At 52.0% G+C, this 22,051-nt stretch overlaps 1 protein-coding gene across 2 annotated transcripts; it reads left to right on the top strand.

Annotated features, from left to right (window-relative positions):
• The first annotated feature begins 730 nt into the window (after positions 1-730).
• Positions 731-21,167, top strand: LFNG (LFNG O-fucosylpeptide 3-beta-N-acetylglucosaminyltransferase). 2 transcript variants are annotated; one of them, XM_073361997.1, is made up of 8 exons: positions 731-1,360; positions 13,976-14,024; positions 15,918-16,017; positions 16,438-16,591; positions 16,953-17,038; positions 17,497-17,662; positions 18,307-18,392; positions 18,833-21,167. In XM_073361997.1, the coding sequence occupies exons 1-8, from the start codon at positions 932-934 to the stop codon at positions 18,897-18,899; spliced, it is 1,137 nt and encodes a 378-aa protein (XP_073218098.1). In that variant the 5' UTR covers positions 731-931; the 3' UTR covers positions 18,900-21,167. The 2 variants fall into 2 exon arrangements, with proteins under 2 accessions (XP_073218098.1, XP_073218099.1); XM_073361998.1 differs by lacking the exon at positions 731-1,360 and adding an exon at positions 5,989-6,914.
• The last annotated feature ends 884 nt before the right edge of the window (positions 21,168-22,051 follow it).

The following is a 22,051-nucleotide window of genomic DNA, read 5'->3' as shown; positions in this document are numbered from 1 at the left end:
GGGGGGTGCTCAAACCTGGGGATTTGGCACATGCTCACTGCTATTACTATTATTTCCACACCAAGAAGTGTGCTAGCAACATTACAGAACACATAGAAAGACATGGCCTACACCCCACCCTAAGGCCCTGATCCTGCAATCGGATCTGCTGTGATACGGATGTGACACGCAGGGAGGGGATGGGGTGGGGAAGAACAAGGTTTACAGTCAGAGGATCACAGGGTGACTTAGGTTAGATGTTTGCATACCTTGAGGCTACAAGTTTATTGATACTACTATTATTATTATGCTTATTATTTGGCTCACTTCTTGGGGGCGTATCACACTCTTTGCATTAGGTGACACGTGTGTGCAAGCACTGTGCATCGGACTGGAGGTTTCGGGCCATGCCCACGAAATACTCTGCCTTCAAACGGCATTGCCAGGAGGGAAAAAGCTCTTGCAACAACCTTCCCCTCTAGCTCGGCACCTCGGCGCTGCTCTGTAAACGCCTGCTAAGCGCAGCTCCCGCTTTGTCTCCGGGGAGGCGGTCAGAGACCAGCCTCTCGGCCCGCCCGATGCACCCGGGAGAACTTGGCCAGGGCTGGGCGAGCACCTCGCCGCCTGCTCCCAGCCCCCTGCGGCGCGCCCACGTGGGAGACAGGCCGCCCCAAGAGGAACGAGCGGAGCCGCCCCTTTGGGGGCGCGGCCTGGGAGAGCCCCGCCCCAGACAGCCCGGCACGGGGCTCGGCCTGGGGGCGTGGGGAGGGGAGTTTTTAAATTGCGGCTGCCGCCGAGCTGCGGGCGGACTGGAGCCGGTCGCTGCTGAGGGCCGGGGCTGGCGGGACGCGGCACCTGCCAGGCGTTAGCGCGGCGGCGGCTGATCTGGGAAGTCTCCGGCCGCGGCCTCTGGCCGAGTCGCGTCGGTCCCGCTGTGAGCGGGCTGGGCAAGATGCTGAAGAGCTGCGGAAGGAAACTGCTCTGGTTCCTGGTCGGGTGCATGTTCACCTGCCTCTTGGTCCTGATGGCGGATCAGCAGAAGCGGCAGGTGGGGGGCCTGGGAGGAGAAGGGGGCCGGCGGGCTTTGCGGAGCTCGGCGAGCCCGGCCCCGGCCCGCCAGCCGCAGCGGCAGGAGGGCGAGCCCGGCTCGGCCCCCCGAGAAGTGAAGAGCTTCACCGATTACTTCAGCAAGCTGAGCCGGGGCCGGCGAGAGGCGCAGGAAGCCGGCAGCCTGGCCCCGCGCCGGGAGGGGACCCCCGGGCCGGCCCTGGAGGACATCACGGCCCAAGACGTCTTCATCGCGGTGAAGACCACCAAGAAGTTCCACCAGGCCAGGCTGGAGCTGCTGCTGGACACCTGGATCTCCCGGAACAGAGACTTGGTGAGCGGGGGGACGGGGCCAGTGGGGCGCGGGGACTTGCAGCCTGCCTGCGGCCGGGGCTTGCTCGGCAGCCTTCGGCAGGTGAGCTGCCCGGCCTGGGAGCAGCAGGGAGCCGTGCCAGGCCGCCCTGGGAAGCACGAATGAGCTGGCTAGTGTCTGCACGCCCAAGCGCCTCCAGCCAGAGCCTCCCGCCCTTGGCCCGGGGAAGGGAAATCGAGGCACATTGCAGCAATGGTTCTCCCCCCCCTTCCCCTTGCTCTTGATCTCTATTGACAAACCTGGGCGGGGGCTTTGGGAGGATGTCACACCCACCCACACACCCCCTCCGCAGCCCGGGCTGCCAGGGAGTTAACGTGAAGCAGAAGTTTCACCTCTTTTCAGCAGGGGTCCTCTGCTTCCCCCAGCTGGAGGATTCAGGTGCATCCGTGTCCCTGCACAGCTGACGGGCACAGTCCGCTGTGAAACGCGTTCCTGCCTTGGGCCTGGGCCGCACGCGCGCCGGAGCCTTTTGGTGAAAGTGCCTCTGAAGCGTAGCCGCTCTGGTCTCCTAGCAGCAGGGATCTTTAACGAGACCCCTGTGTTCAGGGCTCAGGTGCCTCTCTGTTCCTCCCCCTCTGGCGGCCTCCACCCCCAGGAGACTGGGGATGAGGAGCATGAAATGCAATTTGTGTCGCTGGCCTGGACTTGTCAGATGTAAAACAGGGGCTGAAGTCCAGAGCTCTTTAGCATAAAGAAAAGGGGAGAGGACTGAGAGTTCTCAGGGTTGTTTAGAGACTGCTGGGGGGGGGGACCCTGCAAACATCAAGCTCCTTTTCTTTGCTGGGAGCAGCCATGGCTACGCTGTCAGCTCACTATTTAAAGAAGGAATTAAGCTGCATTTTCAGAGAAGTGTCACCTACACTAAAACCCTGTGCCCAAGGATATCTCAGCAACTGCTTTAGCAGTATGCCTGGAGGGGAAGTAGCATTTCTGTTTCAGAGGGCACATCTGGTCCATGCCTCATTATAGAGCCTAAGCAGTAATCATAAAGCCTTATGGCACCTTTTCACCTGTAGATCTCAAAGCCCTTTACCATTGTGACTCGCATTGTCCCGGTTTTGCAGGTAGGGAAAGTAACACACAAAGTTGCAATAGCAGAGCCAGCATCTGTAGACTGTAGCACCTTGGCTCTGATGCCTAAGGAGATGTCTTTCCCCTTGTGGTATCCTCTCAGAAGCCAGGCGTGTACTTAGCTACTTGAGTGCAAGGCCAAGTCTGAATTACAACATCGTTTGCAGGGTACTGGGTAGATTTCTGGTACCCAGATACTACAGTGGTGGGTGTACACAAAATGCACCGACAGAGGGAGAGACCAGCAGACCCCAGGTTCTGGGGCTGAGAAAGCCATGGAATAGTAGTCAGTTTGGGTGGGAATTTTGGTAACCAGAAATACTGTGGGATTTCATAGAGTTTAAGATTAGAAGAGACCATTATTAGTCATCTAGTCTCGCCACCAGTACGTACTGGCTGAGAGAATTCACCACCAGCCTGATCTGTTCTCTGTCTCCCACAAAGCCCCCTGTATTCGTGTGAGTGATTGTCTCACACTCTCCACCAGTGTCTTATCCATTATTCTAGGACTTAAGAGGAAAAAAAAAGTAAATCTACTTGTTTCCTTAGGAGACTTGCTTTTGCCATTTGCTCTCCTTACTCGGGAATTATTTTGATCATCAAACAGCTTCCCAAGCAGATTATGCCTGTTCTTAACAGAATGAGACTTTCCCATTTTCTCTCCCCAATTCATCCCCTTCCATCTTCACCCATTTCCTTATGGGCTCTCTCTGGGCCTGCCCTGCGGTGAGGTGGACTCATGTTTCTCACTCAGGAATAATATGTAAAAGATCTCTGCAGCAGACTTAGGACATCACTTCCATTGACTTGCTCCTTTACTTAGGAGATCTCAGAGGCCTGGCAGTGACTCTGCCGTTTCTCCCTGCCATGGTTGGTTAGTGGAAACTCTTAGCTGATCTTTTATATTCTACACCTCTGAGCAGGGGAAGGGGCTGGAGGTGGATAAATGCCCTGAGCACCTACAGATGATCCTGGGAATGGCTGTTCTCTTTTTCTCATAGACTCTGGCTTTCTTCTGGGTTTTTGTTTTGTTTCGTTTGTCCGTTTGGATTCCCAGAGTCCTGAGTCTCAGCTCTCACGCTGTCCCCCTGGGCAAGCTAACAAAGCCTCTTTTCTCCCAAGCGCAGAGAAAAGGCTTCACAGGCTCTTGTGTGGTGCTTTCCATGGGAACCGGGTAGCTGGAGCTTGCAGTGTCCAGGTCAGGTTGCCTAGAGATGAGGGCCAGGAAGCCAGGGGGGTGCAGCTCAGAGAGGTGCCCAGCTGACAAGCTGCTGAGTGATGCTCTTGTACAGCACTTGAGGGACAAGCCTTGGAGAGAGCTGAAGTTACTGAAAACTCCTGCAGGAGGAAGGACAGCGAGCTGGCGGGAATGTGTCCCAGTCTTTCCACGCTGGCCTGGCTGCCGTAACCAGGAAACTGACCCTCCATCTCAACAGGCCTGACAGTTTTTGTTGCCCTTTCCAGAGAGACTGCGGGGAAGTGAACCTGTCTCTTGCCTGCACAGTTTCCTCTCCGAGACAGTCTCCTACCAAGAAGCCTCATAACAGCAACTTTGGGGCACCGTGGCTTCCCCAACTGTTAGACTGTAAGCGAAAGGAAAAGAGAAACTATCTGTGCACCTTAGAGTGTAGCGTCTGGGGGGGCCCTGCTCTCATGTGCCCCCCAGAGGTGTGGGTGATATAGTGATGAATTCCTGCCCTCTGGTAAGTGCTGAGCTTTTGCTGGAAGCTTCTCCTTGTGAGAGAGCTGGCTGAAGCTCCGTGCTTCATACGAACAATGCTCTGGGTTAGTAAAGGGGGTTTTCGGCTGAGGAGTTGCCTGTGCTAAAAGTGTGGCTCTCAGTCTGAGTCAGGCCTCTCTTCTCTGGGTCCCAGACCAGCTCTCTTTTGTTTTGCCAACAGCCTCTCAGCGTTCATACTACTCTGCACCCCGGCTGCAGGGCAGGAGTGGAAATTCTTAGCCCAGAATCCCCTTTGGCTAATAAACACATCTAGTTCTTCCGAAGCAGAGAACAACCCTCCCTGTCTGTCCCCACCCTTTCCCCTTCTGAGTCAAAATCTGAACCTTCCGCTTCATAGTTACACTCAGGGCCATGTTTGTTTTTAAATGAATGGCTAAAGGGTTAAGTAAAATAGTGCATTGAGGAGAAGGGGTTAAATCTGCCATGTGGTTCCAGTTTGGAGAGATGATAGGAAGGGGGAATTGCTATTGTGTTGTCTTCTTGGATACTCTTTGTTCAACATACAATAGCCTCAGTTTCCTGTGTTCGGTCTAATCCAAGATATTGCAATGATATCATGTGGTAGGACTCCCCTCCTCCCCTCCTCCTTTTATCTGAGCAGAGTTGGATAGGCCTTGGCTTCACCCCTGCCCCCAAATCCTGCACCTACTCCTGTGCTTCAGATGAGCTAGCCCAGACAGGCTGTTTTTTGGAGAGAGGTTGTTCCTCCCTGCCAGCACCTTTTGAAGAGAGTTTGCAGCTGTGGCTGACTCAGCACTTGAATACCTCACATGCTGCAGAGTGGTCTGGGGAGTGTTTGCACTTTAAAAAAAAAAAAAAAAAAGCCCCAATGTTGTGAAAAAATCATAAATGCAAGTTCATCCAGCCCCCCCAATTCCTGCTGCGGCTGAGGAGTTGCAGTGACAGGACCGCACAAGAACCGCGCTCCTTGTCCCAGGGTACAGGGCCCCGAGCAAACATTCTCCAAGCAGCTTGGTGGGCTTGCTCCCAGGAGATGCATGGAAGGAGCTATGTGATTAACTCTGTTGCAAGGATATTCTCATTTCCAGAAGTCTGGCAGATAATTGCAGGTGCTGATACCTATTCCAGCTAGTTTACTCAAGAGGAATGTGTTTACCTTCCAGAGAGCACAGGCAGTTCCCAAATTTTCCTAGCACCTTGGCCAGAATCCCTGTCCTCAGGGGTAACGGCCTGCTGGGGTGTGCTGACATGCTCCCAGTGGGCCTTACGCATTCATGTGTACACAGCAAGTATAGCTCTGCGTCCTGTTTACACTCCAAACACAGGTGTGGGCTCTGTCCAACCCAGCCGGTGGAACTGGGCTGTCAGAGCTCTGCCAAGCCAGTTCTGGCCACTCCACTGCAGCTCCTGTCCAGAGGGGAGTGACAGCTCCTCTCTCTTTAAACCTGGGCAGGTTAAAGACAAACACACATGGGGCCTGAATCTGGGAGGTGCTAAGCCCTCTGCAATGCCAGCTGAAGTCTGCAGGAGCTGAAGATGCTCATTCCTTCTCAGGCTGAGGCCCATATGAAAGCAGATCTCCCAGGCAGGGGGATATTATATGGGAGATGGTGTTTATTTTAAATGGAGGGCAGGGTTATCCTTGGACACCAATGAATTGGGGGCATGTAATGCTCTTAATTGCATGCCCCAAGCAATGAGGTATTTCTTCTCAGGCTTCAATAAAAGCACTTGAAATATAAGTCTGTGAAAGACACGTGCAGAGCGTGAGGCGGGGGGGTGGGGTGGGGAAAGAGGGGTGGGTCCCTAATTGCACAAGGAGCTCATTGTTCAAAGGGGGATTATTAAAAATAATAGCATTTGAAATTACACAGAAGAGGACTCTTCCTGTTACTGAAAAGCGAAGGGGCGAGAGCGAGCTCCGCTCCTGTTTGTGAATGCCTTGTAACTTCAGGCTTCTGTCGGTTAAAAGGATCAGGTTCTGAAATTAGGGGTCTCTGTGCCAGCCACAGCCCCCGCAGCAGGGGAAAGCCACAGCTCAGACAGCTAGGCAAGAAAGGGGCCAGGACCATCAAACTAATCCTTGAAATGAGCTGGTGACTTTCTCCCCAACTGCCTTTTTTGGGTTTAGTTTTGTACTTGCTGTTTGGCCCATCAGGGCTTGAGCTGTGTGTGTTTGCAGGGGACAAAAGCCAGGCAGGAGCCTGTTCCAGCTGCTAATTCTCTCCTCTTCCTCCCCTGAGTAGTGACTTTTCCAGATGGAGGATACAGCAATGAACTGGAACCATCCAGGGTTGCAACCTGACAGATTGGCACAGGTGCCTCCCCCCAGAACATCCTGCGGCCAGCGAGGGCAATCTACTTTTAGACACTGCCCTCCAGGTTAAAGTAATTGCGTCCTTTCTTGTAGGAGAGCATGGTGCTTTAGACACAACACTGGCTGGCAAGCCTCCAAGGACTGTATAATCTCAGCCTGGGCCCCAGAAGCTGTAAGCTCGTGAGCTCTCGTTTGGCCTGATCTTGCAAGGTGCTGAGCCCAAGATCACGCATGATGGTGGGGAAATGACACCAGTACCGAGAAAGGGAAGGATGCAATTTATGCAATGGATAGTCATGAGATCCTTTGTGCAACATGCCTCACATTGGTTCCTGTTTTTGATGCAATTGGTGCAGGAGTGGGTGAGGAGAGGGTCAGCAGTAAGACACAGCCGTTTGTCTCCTGAGAGTGTATCATCCCTGAAGGTATTTCTGTTCCATTTTAATATGCAACAAAATTGAGACTCGCTCTTGGACAAAGGACAAGAGAAGAGAGGGTCAGGACCAATTTTCCCTGGTTGGTAGGTGGGTGGAATAGGAGCCTAATGGCTGGATCCTGTCACCCACACTGTTCGTCACCAAATAAGATCAGCCAGGGAGCTGTGAGCAACTGTGGGCTGAGCTAGGCTTTCAGTGCAAATAAGTGGAAGTGAGTCACTAAGAAAAGAGAAATGAAGGAAAACCCTTTTTTCCCCATAGTCTGGACTGGCAGTGTCTCTCCTTCCCCCGTGCAGGGAGCTGGGCCAGGCTGGGCAGGACATGCTGTGAAGCAGCAGAAGGATAGGAGAGCACCCTGTGCTGGGAGCGGAGTTCCTCTAGCAAATCCCTGTGGTACAGAACGGGGTGGGGGGGTGGGAGGGGCCGGTGCATGCCAGTGGCCTGGTGTCTGTCTCCGAGCCCTGTTATGCAGCAGTTTAAGGAACCTGGCAGGGTAAAGTGCATTGTCCCGGCCTTATTCTTTGGTGGCTGCTATTGTTGGAGAAGGATTTGGCATCCTGTGTTTCTTTAAATTGCAGCTTTTAGAACAATGGGGCTTCCTGTGTGTCCCAAGTCAGGGTCCCTGGCCAGACAATGCAGCCACTGAGCAAGCAGAGACAAAGTCCTTTCTTTCACCAATTTAAGGGGACATAAGTGTGGGATGTAACTCCTTGCACTCCTAAAGCAGAAGCAGCCCAGAGAGAGCCCCTGAATGAGAGGGGAAGGGAGAGCATTCACAGAGCCCAGAGTATCTCTGCCTGCTAGTAGCAGGCTGGCCTATGCTTTGGTCCTCCATACATGTATGTAACTGAATCCCAGATCTAGGGAGGTGCAACTCACGATTGAGCTGAGGCCTACAGGGCCTGATTGACCTCCCATTTATACCACTGTCAATGTGGAGTAACTTTGCTCAGGTCCAGCATGCACTGAAGTCAGGGGAGTTACACTGGGGGGAGAGGGGAATCCGGCTCAGAGCTGATAGATGCACTGTGTACACGTGCACAGGCTAATCCTCGCATCTTATGGGTTACACAGAAAATCAGCAGTCTCCCCACCTATCACCAAAGATTTCTTTGCAGACCTAGTGAGCTCCCTGTGGCTAGGAAACTGTGGCTTTTACACAATACACTGCTGCTGTGTATTTTCTGGAATCTCCATGAAGGCTCTTCGAGTGTTAAATGAGACTGCCCAATGAACGAAGACCACGTTGGGAGACACAGTCCTGGCTTTTCATTGCATCCATCTCCTGGCAGCTTCGAAATACATGTTGGGTCTCAAATTGTCAGTGGGAATGTGCAAGGTTCTGTGGCTGTGGTTTAGCAAGAGAGCTTCAGCTGTGCGTATGCCCTGGCTCCATTCCTGTGAGGGTGACCAGAGCATCGCAGCTGGAGGTTTGGGTATCTGGGACATGCAGAGAAAGAATAGAAAAGCTTTCAATCTAAGCGAGCAGTTGAGTGTAGCGGGCATGGTTCTACCTATGCCCAGCCTCCACCCTCCCTGCCCCAGGCTCCTCTATTCCAATGAAGAGCCCAGCAGCCACAAGGAGCAGAGGATCTAAATCGAAGGAGAGTGTGTTAAGGATGGGGCGCTGCATACATTGAATATCTAACTACATAGCAGATCTGAGACTAAACTGCCTTAAAGAGAAGACAGGTTTCAGAGTAGCAGCCATGTTAGTCTGTTTCCGCAAAAAGAAAAGGAGTACGTGTGGCACCTTAGAGACTAACAAATTTATTTGAGCATAAGCTTTCGTGAGCTACAGCTCACTTCATCGGATGCATTCAGTGGGGAGATTTATATACATAGAGAACATGAAACAATGGGTGTTACCATACACACTGTAACCAGAGTGATCACTTAAGGTGAGCTATTACCAGCAAGGGGGGGGGGGGAGGGAGGGACCTTTTGTAGTGATAATCAAAGAGGGCCATTTCCAGCAGCCTCCCGTTGGAGTCTGTTTTTGAAAAAAATTTTTGTTGAAGAATTGCGACTTTTAGGTCTGTAATCGAGTGACCAGAGAGATTGAAGTGTTCTCTGACTGGTTTTTGAATGTTGTTGTTCTTGACGTCTGATTTGTGTCCATTTATTCTTTTACGTAAAGACTGTCTAGTTTGGCCAATGTACATGGCAGAGGGGCATTGCTGGCACATGATGGCATATATCACATTGGTGGATGTGCAGGTGAACGAGCCTCTGATAGTGTGGCTGATGTGATTAGGTGCTATGATGGTGTCCCCTGAATAGACTCCAAAGAGAGACTGCTGAATTGGAATTAATTTGCAAACTGGATACAATTAACTTAGGCTTGAATAGAAACTGGGAGTGGATGGGTCATTACACAAAGTAGAATTATTTCCCCATGTTTACCACCCCACCCCCACTGTTCTACAGACGTTCTTGTCAGCTGCTGGAAATGGCCCACCTTGATTATTACTACAAAAGGTGTCCAGTCTTCCCCCCCCCCCCCTGCTGGTAATAGCTCACCTTAAGTGATCACTCTGGTTACAGTGCGTATGGTAACACCCATTGTTTCATGTTCTCTATGTATATAAATCTCCCCACTGTATTTTCCACTGCATGCATCCGATGAAGTGAGCTGTAGCCCACGAAAGCTTATGCTCAAATAAATGGTTTAGTCTCTAAGGTGCCACACGTACTCCTTTTCTTTTTTTTTTTTTTTTTTTTTTTTTTTTAAAGAGAAGAGACTCTCCAGGCCCAAGGAGGATGGCTTTGTTGTAATCCTGGCAGTGAACACCCTCCTCCTCCCCCCATCCCTCTTTCTTTTCCCCTTTTCCTCTCTCCTGTTCTATTTCCTCCCTTCATTCTCCCCAGACATCTTTCCTCCCAGCTGACCTGCATATAGAGTCCTATGCCCTATAGTGGATCCTGGAAACCTGCCCAGGGGGTGGGAGGTCACAGGAATAGGAGATCTCATCTACAAGAAATGTAGACAAGCTAATTAAAAAAGAGAGTGAGGCTGTCACTGTTTTGGTTTTAATTGAATCTTCTGGCTGGATTCCCACTTTGCGGAGAGCAGAGATGCAGGCAGGGGCTGGGAGGCAGTAAACCTGCAAAGGCGAGAGAGTCCCTCCGAGATATCACGTAGGGCTGGGTGCAGGCTCTACCCTTCCTGCCCAGGCAGCAGGGAGACAGGTGATCAGGCTGGAGTTTCCTTCTAAGGTCTCCTGCAGTTCCCTGCCTGCCAGGAGGAGTGATAGAGTGTTTCTCTGAGAGCCTGGGAGGTAGTTGCATTGTCTCCTGTGTGTGGGAGGGGCAGCATCATCAGAATAAAAACTTTCAATGCTGGCTAATAATAAACAAACATCCACTCTGGTCTATTTATAGCGGCCGAGCTGGAGGATTAGTTTAGGGGTTATTTTCGGAGCAGCCGAAGACACAGTTGCTGGAGACAGCGTTCCTGATCTAATCATGCAAACATTTTCCTCTGTATTAAATCCCCAGTGGGCATCCTGAAAGTGTTCTGGTCTCCCGCCCCAGCCAGCGGGCCCCCTTTGACACATTCCAAAGAGATTGATTAAATGAATACTGGGCGGAGGGGAAGGCAAGTGCTGGGGGAAGGTGGACACCATGACTGAGACCAAACAAATTCATCTCAGAATGCAGTCACAGGCCTCACCCCTCCTCAGGGTTGGGGGCTTTATAAACTCCCTCAATCAGGAGAAGGCCCCAGGCCCAGTCGGGGGTGTGTGTGTGTCTCTTGCTTGCCCTCTCTCCCCAAGGCCAGGTAACTGGCTGGTGCCGCCACATCCAGCATGGGGAGTGTAAAGCAGGGGAAAAGCGCTGACCACGCCAGTGGACACCCCTCTGCCCCAAGGGCCGGGCAGGTGCTGGGGGATATCAGACCCTGCGCTGGCTAAAAGACCATGTAAAAAGCCCAGAGCAAAATAGAGCCTTGGGGCCAGGGAGAGGAGGAACATCCCTGTGGATGTTTGATACCTCTGAAGGGGGCAGTCTCCTTTGTGGCAGGGGGAAGATCAAGTCATACTGTCCCGTTCCCCAGCCCCGAACCTAGCATGGTCCTGACACTGACAGCTAGGTGATGCCTATACCCTGCCCTCCATGACGCTCCCTTCAACTTACTGCCCCATGCCTGCTAGCCTATGTTATGGGAGGGACATTTCTCCATGGCCCCTGTAACTGAGCAGCTAACACCTTGAACCTGAGAGTCAAGCCTCCTTATTTTGCTTTGCGTAACAAACTCTTCTTAGGCGTTGTAATGCCATCCAGCCCTTTGTTTGCGGTTCCCCCGCAGCAATTGACTTGATGCCCCCCATGCGGGTTTCCCCTTTCTCAGTGAAGGAGCAGAGCCCATGTGCACTCTTGGAGCCCCCCACCCCGTCTCAGATGCTGTCTGTCCAAGACGTCTTGTGCCTTTCCTGGAATCACTGGCACATATGCAATTGCGCAATGGCTACACGCTCTCATGGGTAGTTTGGCTTTTCACGCCTCAGATCAGCTCTATTCTCTTATACCAAAAAGGCCACTTGTAACCTCCCCCCCAATGGACCCAGGGCCCGCCACCCCTTCCATTCAGGAGCTCAGCACTGTCTGCTCTTCCCAGCCACTTCCCTACCCCGGGGGACCTGAGCAAACAAACTTGGCTTCCCTCCCTCTCCCCCGAGTTAACCAGCCCAGCTGTATGTTAATGGGGGAGCAAACACATTGCTGCTTAACTCTCCTGGCCTGAGTAAAGTCAGGCTGACTCATTCAAGCTATTGTCACCCACTCCAGAACAAAAAAAGCCCACTGCGGGGCTGGACTGCCTGATGGGTGGCAACGAATTTCCAGTTCACTCGTAATTCATCATTCCCAGGCCTCTGCCCTCCCCCCCTCCAATTTCTCTTTGTCTTTTTTCCTTTGCGCTTCTGTGCGTGTCTGGTTTTTATAGCGCTTGGCAGCTGGTTGTGGTTTCTTCTCTCTCTCTCTTGGGCTTTGTTTGCTACACGCTGATTGATTGAGATTGCTTTCTCACCCTTCCCTTCCCTCCCCCTCCGTTGCCTCTCCCCACATTTCTCCCCCAAAAGTCCAGGGTAAACCAGTAGGATGTTCCCCTGGAGCCAGGCAACATATGTTGAGAATTAGCTGTGTAAATAAGGGAGTGCGGCCAGGCAGGTGGCTCAGGTAATTGGGGGAGGGTGTGTGTGTGTGTGTGGAGTCGGCAGTTGAAGGCGATTCAGTTACCGAGGAAGCTGAGTGCAGGGGGAGGAGGTGCGCCCCGCTGTGCACACACAGACAGGTGCAGGGAGCTGCATTGATCAAGGCTGACACCCCGGCCCCAGCAAGCTGGGCGAAGCCAGGCTCGTGCCAGAGCTAAGCAGCTGCTGCCACCTGACCTGCTCAATAAGCAAAGGCTATGAGACGAGCGTGGAGGCCACAAGAGGGGGGTTTGCTAGCTCAGGGTGCCGGGACAGAGCCAACTGGGTGCATGCTGTTGACACAGGTGTGGGATGAAGCCGGGAGGCCGCCTCCGCACACCACGGGCAAGCAGTGCAAACACACCTGCTTATAGCCAGGCAAAGGCCGGTCACACAGTGTTTAGCAGAGCCAGGTGGGCTGAGCAGGGCAAGCCTTTGGAAAGACAAAGTTCCACGCGTGAACCTCAGGGCCTGAGCCAGCACTGAAGGCAGTGACGCACCCCACTGGCTTCAATGGGAGCACAAGTGGCTCCTTAGCATGCGGTCTCTCTAAGGGAAGCCACAGCTCAGCTGCATCTCATTACACGTGGCTGTAGGTCCCTCCATTCCGCCTCACATTCCTCTCCACCCCACATAAAGCTGGTGCAATCCCACTGCCCGGTACTGGTGCTCATTCACAGCACATGCTGCAGCTTAACAGCAAGATCATGGAAAATGCAATACAGTTAAAGAAACGAGGGCCACCGCATTGCAAGCGGCTGCCTCCGCTGTGTTCTTAGGTTGTGTCCCTTGCCTTGTGGCTTTGTGTTAAAGGCCCATATTGTTACACACTTGGGCCCTGGCAGTGAAATGACGTTCCAGAGATCTGGGCAGACACACACAGTGAAACCCAAGTAACTGTGACTACAGCTCAAACTGGGGGGGGGGAGCAACTCCACCACAGAGGAGGCTGGGAAACATGCTGTACAGACACTGTTTCCATTTTCTCTCCACTCTGGGAAGGGAAGCTTTAACCCTTTGCTTCCCTGTCAGGCCTTCTGTGCTGTTTATTTTTTTATGGGGAGTGGGCAGAGATGGGGATTAAAATGAAGACACTTGGTTCCCTGCAGATGATTGCGCAATGCAGGTGCGCATCTCACCCAGCTACTTTAAGGGGAAACACCTGCTTTCAGGATGAAACCTTAGGCACCTTTCCCTCTTGTCAGGGAGGAGTTTGCGGTGCGTGTTCCAGTGAGATCCTTCAGATCCTACCGTTTTCCAAAATGTCTTTCAGTCCAGCGATCCCAGCTCGGAGCCCTGGTGCCCTCCCTCTTCCAATGAGTGTGTTGAATGTTATCCTAGCTCTGTGATGGCCTGTAATCAATATGTTCATTAGGCTGAGATTTGTAACCCAGGCACTTCCTTAAAGAGAAGCAGAGTCAGGCCGGAGCCACAGAGCTCAGAGCTGGCCTCCCAACTGCCTCCAAGTTCAGGGGTACTTGGATCTAGGGTTAAGGTTTGGGCCTTAAGAAGAAATGAGTGACAAGCACCCAATCCCCCTAACCCCCTGATTGGTATTGAATGGTTTAGCCTCGAGGGCAGCTGAAACAGAACCATTACAAAAAGTTTGACCAACACCCCCTTCCAGCAGGCCTTGATAGTGCTGAAGTCACTTTCTGCCCTTTCCTACCCCAAAATTAGGACGGTCAGGCAATAGCCATGGTCAATAGCAGGCCCTTTTCCTTCAGCAGCACCTGCTGCCTGGAAATCTTTGGAAACTGGAATGTAGCAGAAGAAGGTTCCCCCAGGGGAAAGGCACAAAGCAGCATGCCCTTGGTCATGTCAATTCTAATGACGTGTTATCATCTCTTTCAGACCTTCATCTTCACTGATGGGGAGGATGAGGAACTGAAGAAACGCACAGGTGAGTCATCCAATCCCATTCTGGTCTCCTTTCTGGCTGGCGCGAGCCTGGTAGAAGTTTAGGCAGCTCAGGGGGCTCTTTGAATCGAGCAGTAAGTGCAAGATGCGCACGTCATTTCTCTCTGAGCCTGGAGTAGTTCGGCCTCCCAGGTTCCTTCCCTCCCTCCTGCTCCATGATTTCAGGAACGAGGGGACTAAACCATCTGGGGGGTGGGATGGGGGGAGCTTTAGATGGTAGAGAACTTTTCTTAAATCGTTAAAAAGGGCCAACTTTTGCGCTTGGGCTGGAATTTTCAGAGGCACCCACAGCTGGCACCAGTTTTTTGAAACAGCATTTAGGCAAAAAACAGGCAGCCAGATTTTCAAGCCCGCTGAGCAATTTGGGCGCTGACCTGTTCTGAAAAAGCTGGCCCCATGCGTCACAAAAGGAGCTGGTGGGTGCTGGGCACTTGTGGCTGTCTGGCCCTCTGTTACGACAGTGCGACACCACTGAAATCATTGGCCGCCCCCTTTACTAACTCACACCACCTTGACTGTGCCCTTTGGCCTGGTCTGACTCCAAGCAAGGACTCAGGAGGTGGCTTTCAAAGCCGGGGCAGAAATTGAATGTGCCGGTGGCGCCCCCTTGAGGATCTCAGGGTGCGGAGAACGCTGCTCTGAGAACGAGGCGGCTTGTTACAGTGGTTGCCTTTGGGGAAAATACCCAGCTGAGATTCCCCTGTCAGAGATAATGGAGGTCACAGCGCCACAGTCCCTTCCCCCACCTGCCCTTGGAAAAGCAGTCTGTGCAGCCATCTGCCCTGCAGCGGTTTGATCCCGTGTCTCCCTTCTGAGGCAGGGGAGAGTAACAAGGTGCCTTTCTAGGGGTTTTTCCCATCCCAGCGCTGTGATTAACGAACCCAAGTAGCTTTCAACAGAGAGCGGGAAAGGGACTTACTCAGTGAGTGTTTATTCAGCAGCCCCTCCCCTCGAGTCTGGGGCAGGCCTTCCCTATTCTTCTGATGTAAATGATTCCCTTTCAGGCCCTGAATCAATTCCCTTTGAGATGGCCCAGCACATAACAGGTGGCCGGTGCTGGGAAAATGCAGCATGAATAGGCCAGGATTCTGGCTAACAGACCCCAGCAGAGGGGCTAGAGGATCCAGTTCACAGGCTTCACCCGCCCTGGAGACTGAGCGCGCAGCCCTGCAATGCAGGGATAGGGTGGCCAAATGTGTGCTTAGCACGGGTAGTGCTGAGATAGGGCCGATCCCTTCTTCTTTTTCTTCTCATGACTCGGCAACATCTCTTTGTAGGAACTCTTAAGCCCACTTTATCTCACGCACCCTTGGTAACAATTCCCTGGGAGCTCCAGGCTTTGTCCCCTAGGATGCTCTCTGCTGTATACTTTAGATATGGGCCGTTCCAAGCCTTTTATAAGGATATTCAGTCCCAGTACAGAACACTGCTGTGTCTTGGACTAGGCCTGTGAAATACGGTTGTATTCTGTTCATTAGGATCCAAGCTTCCTGGCCTTAGGTTAGGAGGGTCTTGGCCTTTGTGGGCCAGCAGCAGAGAGGATAACAGGATTGTCGGCATCTTTCTGGCCTGTCTTCATTCTACCCCACCCTCCCCTTTTATGTGCGAGGAAAGTAGCTGCCCCTGCTGCTGTCTGTGAACCTTGCACTCAGTGAGGGGGCAGCCCTGGGCTACAAGCAGCCGCTGTTGGGTGCAAAAGAGCAAGGGCTCTTCAAATCACCTAACCGGTGGCAATGTCCCTCACTGCTTCCTGGGCAGCTTTGGGTGGTGGACAAGCAGTTTCATTCGTTCAAGCAGATTGACTGTGTTGCTGGAGAGAGAGAGGCTCACCGGACTGACTGTCCCTCTTCTCTCCCCGACCCTCTTCTCACCACAGCCAATGTCATCAACACCAACTGTTCCGCTGCTCACAGCCGCCAGGCTTTGTCTTGCAAGATGGCCGTGGAGTATGACAAGTTCATCGAGTCTGGGAGAAAGTAAGAAGGAAATTAATGTCCAGAGAAAGAGAGTGAGCGAGCAATTGCATGTGGGGTGTGTCTATATGCATGACAGTTTGTTCACACGTGAGACCGCATGTGTGGCCAGGTGAAAGTGCTGGGAATGCAGGGAAGGACTCAAACTGCAGAGCCTTCTGGTGACCAGCTACAATGTGGCTGCCTGATTCTTTCAGTTTCCACGGACAGGTCTTGCCCCAGTATGGGCTAGGGACTGGTGCAGGGGGTTAGGAGTGGCTTCCGCTTGCGTGGCCTTGATTAAATCACTCAAACTCGCTGCACCTCGTTTTCCCTGTGCCGAATGGGAATAATAGCTGCCTGCCATTGTAAAGCGCTCTGCTGGAAGGAGCTCTGGGAGTGCTGAGTATTACCGGACTAACTGGGTTGCTTCTTTTGCTCCAGGTGGTTTTGCCATGTGGATGATGATAACTATGTGAATGTCCGGACCCTGGTGAAGTTGCTGTCTGGCTACCCCCACACACAGGACATCTACATTGGCAAACCTAGTCTGGACCGACCCATTCAAGCCACAGAGAGGATCAGTGAGAACAAGATGGTAAGAGAGCAGGACAGTGGGTTTACTAGGGCTAACAGGAGGCAAAAGTCCAGCGGCCAACTGAGCCCAAAGAGGGGGGTTTCCAGCTTTCACTGAGCTGGTGATATGTTGAAAAATGTCATCGTTTCAGAATGGAGATGGACTTTAACAGGGACACAACTCTCCCAACTTCTCAGCACCAGGCTTAGCTGTGCATCCTGTGTGCGGATGGAGGTTTGGGTCAGCTTAACCAACCCGGGGAGCAGTTGAGACAATTGGGAGAATTCTCTTTGTATTGCCTAAATCAGTAAGAAGTTCATGAGGAGACAGGGAAAAGAACCGGTCTTAAACCTCACTGTTTTGCTTTCCATTTTTTTTGCAGCATCCTGTTCATTTCTGGTTTGCCACTGGGGGAGCAGGTTTCTGTATTAGTCGCGGGCTGGCGCTGAAGATGAGCCCATGGGCGAGGTAAGGAGATTAACACTTGGCACTGATGTTTCATAAGACTTCTAGAAAGTCCTGGATTGCTCTGTGAAGGTCAGGATGGGGGAGGACACAGGAGATCAAAGATCACTGGTGACTCGAAATTCAGCTGCATCCTGAAGTCCAATTCTTTGTGGACTTTGATTCCATCCCAATATCTAGTGGACTGAGGCTCCACCTACACTGGCCTCGTAGCCGTGTTTGAAGAGACCCACAAAGAAACTAGGAAGGAGACTAAATTGCTCTAGTCCTAAAGACATTTGTCTCTGTAAGCCAGGGTTGAGGTCATTTGATAGGGCAGAGGCTGAATTCCTCCCACCCTCACCCCATCAGGAGGTAGGGTGGGTCTCCAACTCAGGGTTGGGACCCATTGGCGCAACGTGGAGGAAAGTTAACTCGGAGCCTGGCAAACTCACGCACGTACTCCCTTCTGTCTCCTACAGTGGGGGTCATTTCATGAGCACTGCAGAGAAGATCCGCCTGCCAGATGACTGCACCATCGGGTACATCATAGAGTCCGTGCTAGGAGTGAAGCTTATCCGGAGTAATCTCTTCCACTCCCACCTGGAGAACCTCCATCAGGTGCCCAAGACAGAGATTCACAAACAGGTAAACCTGGCCACATCCAAGAAGCACTTAGAGTTAGTGCAAAGGCCAGGGAAGGGCCACATATTTCTTGTGTGCAGATCCTAGAGCCCTGGCAGTGATCACAGGTAGAACAGGGGAGCAGGGTTATTTCTGTCCTCATCTGTTCCTCCTTGAGCACAGAACCAGGATAGCTGTGTGCAATGAGCAGCAGGCCTCTTATCCCAGTGCACGATGGGCCAGGAAGGCCAGGAACGTAGGAAATTACTCTTGAGAACCTGGGATTGAACCCAAAATGACACCACCTCCAAACCCCTTGGCGTTATCTCTGATAGAGGTCTCCTTTGGGGGTTTAATCTAGTGCTGTAGATGAGCAACCAACCAAGCTACTATACCTCATCCCAGTGTCTGAGTGCCTTGCAATCTTCCATGTATTTGCCCTCCTATCATGCCTGTGAGTCAGGACAAGGCTGTTATCCCTATTATACAGATAGGGCACAGAGAGCCTCAGTGACTTGCCCGAGGTCACACAGAAAGTCTGTGGCAGAGCATGATCTGGAACCCAGGTCTCCAAGGTCCCAGCTAGTGCCCTAATCACTGGACCATACTGCCCCTCTGTCAAGAGCAGCATCTTGCCCGAGCAACACCTTCACCTTTGTGCTCTCCAGGTGACATTGAGCTATGGCATGTTTGAAAACAAGAGGAATTCCATCCACATGAAGGGAGCTTTCTCTGCTGATGAGGATCCATCCAGGTGAGCTGCGGCTTCCTCACCCCCCCACATTCGTGTGCAACCAGACGTGTTCCTCCTTTTACCCCCATACAATGAGGAAGCCTGGGCTTTAAAGCCAGGAAAAGAGCAGTTGAAATGACCCTCAGGCAATCAGGAGGTGGAATTACAGCACTTGTAGACGTACCTGAGCTAGCTGTAACCTGCCTGCGTAGGATCCTGGGTCCACACTCACATGGCCACCACCCATGCTGCTGAAGCTTCACTGCAATTGTCACTCAAGTTAGCTTTGCTCTAGTTCGGGTTTACACCTGCTGCAGTCCCACTTCTGAGCTGCAGCGTAGACAGACCCTCAAAGACCGAGCCTTTGCACGGCTGCTGTGTGCAGCAACTGGAAAGAGGTGTCAGTGTTGTGAGCAGGTCTTGGCTCGGGTGCTGATCGCCGGTGTTTCCCTCTCTTGCAGGTTCCGCTCCATTCACTGCCTGCTGTACCCAGACACGCCATGGTGCCCCCTGAATGTGGTGTACTAGGAGACGCATGTCCCCGTCAACCTCGTCCCAAGTTTCCCTGGTATCCGAAGGGCTTGTGGGACCCGTATGTGTGCATGTGATTTCCCTGCTGCGAGGCGAATGGTTATTATTGCTGTGATGGTGCACAGTGTGTGCGGTTTATAGGCTGCTGTGCGGCCCCTCATCTCCCCTGCAGCCGGAGAGAGTAGATTTTTGTGGTGCTGTCTGCCTCCTCCTCTGACAGGCCGGGGGTAGGTGGGAAAGGCTAGGCCCTGAGCACTTACACGTGTGGCCCAGGGGCCAGGCTGGCTTGTGAAGGGTAAGTGTCCTGAACACCAGCCTGCATGGCTCTACATGTTGCTTTGCAGTGTTTGCAATTCTCGTAGAATGTATGGGGAGTAAGTGTGTGCCCTGGGCCAGCTCTTTACTGCCATGGCTTTCTTTTTCCGCTGGAATTTTACTTTTAAATGTTCTCTCTATCCCATTCTGCCCAACCCTCACTCCCGTCTCTTCCTGCTTCCCATAAACCCAACCTGCTTTATTCCACCACCTCCCCACCCCATTCACTTGCCTCCCCCAACCCTTCATCCTTCGGCTCCGGATACTGTTTCAGATGAAGGTTCATTGATAATAGTTGTGGCGGGAGGGGGGGTTAATTCCACCCCTCTGCCCCCCTTTCTTGCCTCCCTCCAATGCTGGCTGTATTTTGGGGGGAGCAGGGGAAGTTTGCTGGCTCCAGGGGCAGTTCTCTGGACACATTGGAGCTGAGTCCAGGAAGTGCCCTGGAGAAATTTTGTACTTTGTCGTGTTTAGAGCTGGACTCTCAGAATCCCAGCTCATGGTAGCACTGAAGGGAGACAGGCTGGGGGGAGAGGAGCAAGGAGAGGGGTTGGTGGTGGAAGCCGAGAATCATTGTTAACTCTGTTCACTGGAGTTCCCTATGCCTCGCTGAAATATTTTCAGTACTATAAAGCTATGCAGTATTTATATAGGATAATTTAAAGACATTTATAAAGGGGGGGGGGTTGCAAAGAGATGCATACATGCTGTGTCCATGTTTATGCTTTATTTATATGGAGACATAACGTCTCCCTTCAGTGCAAAGTCTCTGCCCACTTACCCTTGCCTTTGGAGCATCTTCGTGGAGGGGGAAAAGTGCTACACATGTTTTGTCCCTAACACTCGTGTCTACCAGGGCCAATTATTAACACATGTAGAATGCACTGTCTATACCAATAAATAATCTAGGTTCAGTGGAGCGAAAACATTTAGGCCGGGTCTGTCCGGGGGCATTAGATGCTGATGCAGAGGGTGAATAAAGAGCATTGGGAGGATTGCAACTAAGGGTCCAATGCAGATCTCCCACTGGTGCAATTCCACTAGCTACAATGGAGTTAGTCCCGTCGTATTGTGAGATCAGCATTAGCCCCTGAGCTTGTCTTTGCTATTGGTCCCATTCACCACTGAGCTCAAGAAACACCCCTTTTTCCCAAGCACCATTTCTGGGCTGGCCCAGCAGCTAGGGGCCTGTTGGAACTCAAGATAGGTGCTGGATCATGGTTGCTGGCCTGCTGGACGCAGTGGGAGTCAGAAGCCTGAATCCCTGTGAGGATCTGGGCTTAAGTGCTGTGGAAGCTTTATACTCAGCATCTGGGAAAAGGAGCGCATTGCTCTGCTCAGCAGTGCTCCCTCTGGTCGATGGAGGATCAGCAGCTGAAGGGAGACCACTGTAGTTCACTGCATAACCTGCTCCAACAGACAGTTGCTCATGGCTGTGCAAATCCTCTGCTCCTGCACGAACATTGACCTAAGCCTTCCTCACCCAGGGGGTGAGAGCTATTTGTTCTCTGCATGGATAAGTGGGCAGAGGCAGAACTATATGTTTCCAATGAGAGGCTGAGTGAAAATGGCCCATAATGGGTGCATCTGTAAATATCTTATTGCGACAGTAATTTTTTTTTACTGTGCTGTTTTTTTTTTTAATTGAGAACGATGTAGGGTTGAAATTTTTTTATACATTTTCTGTGGATCGGAAAAAACAAAACAAAAACCTTCTGAGAATCTGTTTGAAAATGAAATTGAAATGTCTTGTAACGATCACTTACCTTAATTTATGTGTTCCAGTATCTGGAACGTCACTCTCTGCTTTTCATAACTAGTATGTGTTTAAAAGAAATAGATTGGAAAAGAAATGACACATGTTCTCAGGGAATTAAACCTGATAGTTACCATGGAAATCCCGTGGTAGCCATCATTCTTTGCTTTCAATAAAGCAGCTTATTTGCTGATCACTGGCACATGGTTATTGTCTCTAGTTTGAACTGCATCCTGGGTATTTGGCATCACTCCCTTACAAAGACATACTGCAAACCATTTCCTGCTTAAATGTCCTTGAGGATAGCTAGGGCTGAAGGTTTTGCAGCCCATACCCCTCCGACACGATAGACCAACAACAAACTCCCAACAAGGCTGTTCCGTGAACATGCCCCACAGGCTGCAGTAGCTAACCTGAGCCAGCGTCGCATTCTCTCCACCCTGGACCCACATCCAACTCTCAAGAAGACGCTTGTCTAATAACGCCCTCTTCCAAAAGTCTGCACCTGCAGTGACTGCAAAAAATACAGGGAGATTCCTATGCAGCCAAACTCCCATTATCGCTTAGGGGGCAGGTTTGCTTGTCCCTTTTCCCCACGAGTGACAGGTTGTCCAGCCAGTCCTGTTTCAGCATTCAGCCCTCTGGTCTCTCATGCCTATGGAGAACCTGGTTGGGCTGTGAAGGAGTAGGACCACACTCACTGAACTGTAGCTCCTCCAAACTGCAAGGGATAGGATACTGCAGCATGAGCACAGCTGAGGCTCGATCACAGTGCCTCAGAAAGGGGAAGGAAGACTGTTCTCAAAAAGTGTCTGTGGGGAGCTGGCAAGGGGAAGAGGGGAGGGGGGTTGGTTGACAGGTAAGGAAGCAGTGGCATGGGATCCCGCATGCCATACTTTGCAAAGTCTAGCGCTAGTCTTACATCTAAGAGCCACAAAACTAGGCCAGACCGCAGGGGTATGCCCAGGAATTTAAATTTGACTGCTTTTGCGGGGGCATATTCTGGGCCCTTGCTGTGGCCCCAGGGCCGGGAAGCTCTCTCTGCTCAGTGCCTGCCATGGCCCTGGGGTCAGAGGAG

Source organism: Lepidochelys kempii, chromosome 10, assembly GCF_965140265.1.
Source record: "Lepidochelys kempii isolate rLepKem1 chromosome 10, rLepKem1.hap2, whole genome shotgun sequence".
Lineage (NCBI taxonomy): Eukaryota > Metazoa > Chordata > Testudines > Cheloniidae > Lepidochelys > Lepidochelys kempii.
The sequence above is the reverse complement of the archived record's forward strand: the minus strand, read 5'-3'. Positions and strand labels throughout refer to the sequence as shown.